The sequence below is a fragment of the Mesitornis unicolor genome, unplaced genomic scaffold, assembly GCF_000695765.1.
Source record: "Mesitornis unicolor isolate BGI_N332 unplaced genomic scaffold, ASM69576v1 scaffold33084, whole genome shotgun sequence".
Classification (NCBI taxonomy): domain Eukaryota; kingdom Metazoa; phylum Chordata; class Aves; order Mesitornithiformes; family Mesitornithidae; genus Mesitornis; species Mesitornis unicolor.
Genome location: NW_010181403.1, coordinates 8,040 through 9,145, shown reverse-complemented (window position 1 = coordinate 9,145; position 1,106 = coordinate 8,040). Strand labels below are relative to the sequence as shown.

At 62.7% G+C, this 1,106-nt stretch overlaps 1 protein-coding gene across 1 annotated transcript in view; it reads right to left on the bottom strand.

Moving 5' to 3' along the window:
* MMP28 (matrix metallopeptidase 28) overlaps window positions 1–1,106 on the bottom strand; it is a gene marked incomplete at its 5' end in the record, with an annotated part of 6,492 nt that overhangs the window by 301 nt on the left and 5,085 nt on the right. The window contains 2 exons of the mRNA XM_010183419.1: window positions 2–84; window positions 1,064–1,086. Of these exons, the coding sequence (XP_010181721.1) occupies window positions 2–84; window positions 1,064–1,086 (106 nt within the window). The remainder of the gene's footprint in view (window position 1; window positions 85–1,063; window positions 1,087–1,106) is intronic.

The window sequence follows — 1,106 nt, the reverse complement described above, 5'->3', positions numbered from 1 at the left end:
GGTGCCGCGGGAGCCCGCGGGCGCTGCATTTTTGGGGGAAGCCTGCCTCCAAGGTGGAGCCTGCGTAGCACCAGCAGCGGCCACCTGGGGAGGGACAGGGAAAGGGGTCAGAGCCCACCCCAATGGGGACCAGGACCAACACCAGGAGATGTGGAAGGGCTCAGCCACAGAGCCAGCGTCCAGCTTGAGACGTGCATCTTTGACATCCATCCTGCTGGTGACGCAGCCGGCACCACTGAGGTGCTGCCCATGGGTCAGGCTGTGGAGGAAACTGAGGCACAGTAGCTCAGGGCCCTGAAGGCAAGGAAAGGGACTGTCACTGCCTCCACACTGTGTTTGTCCCCATTCCTTCACGGTGCGTGGGACAGACGGACCCAGACTCCTCAGGGGCCGGGACAGCAGCAATGGGAACTGCAACCAGGGCTGAGCACTTGGCCATTCCCAGAGCCCTGTCCCCACAGAGCCCTGTCCCCACGAAGCAGACAGACAAAAGCCCCTTTCTGCTCCCAAGCCTTGGTCTGACTCAGCCCCAGGGCGGGAGGGAGCGGCCAAGGGCTGTGGAGGGAGAGGGGCTCTTGGCTCCCACCCAGCCGCAGCACAAAGCCCCCTTTCTGCAGCACCAGCGACTGGTTTCCATTAAAAGTTGGGGCTGACCCTGGCAGCCGGGCTGCCTGGTTTGACCTTCCTCTACCCATCTGGCTGCAGCGTGATGCTGGGCAGCTCAGGGATGCATTTCGGCTCCCCATGGCTGCTCAGCCCCCGGCACAGCGCAGGGACCCACATGTACCATGAAACACCACACTCAGCTTCCCTGCAGCCGTTTTCTCCCTGAGACCCCAAAGGGTTTTCTCTCCTGACTGGGCTAGCAGGGAAACTGAGGCACAATGTGGGCTGCTGGGGCGATACACCCAGGGCCATAGAGTTGATCTGCGGCAGGCACCGAGCCCAGGGCCCCCGTGGATTTTGGCACACCTTGGACACAGCAATGCACTGGGACGGGACTGGCAGAGGGGACAGGGGCAGGAGAAGGTGCAGCTCCCACCAAGGGGGTCCCTCAACCCACCTTTGAAGAAGTAAAACTTGCCGCTGTGCGGGGACCAGGCGCA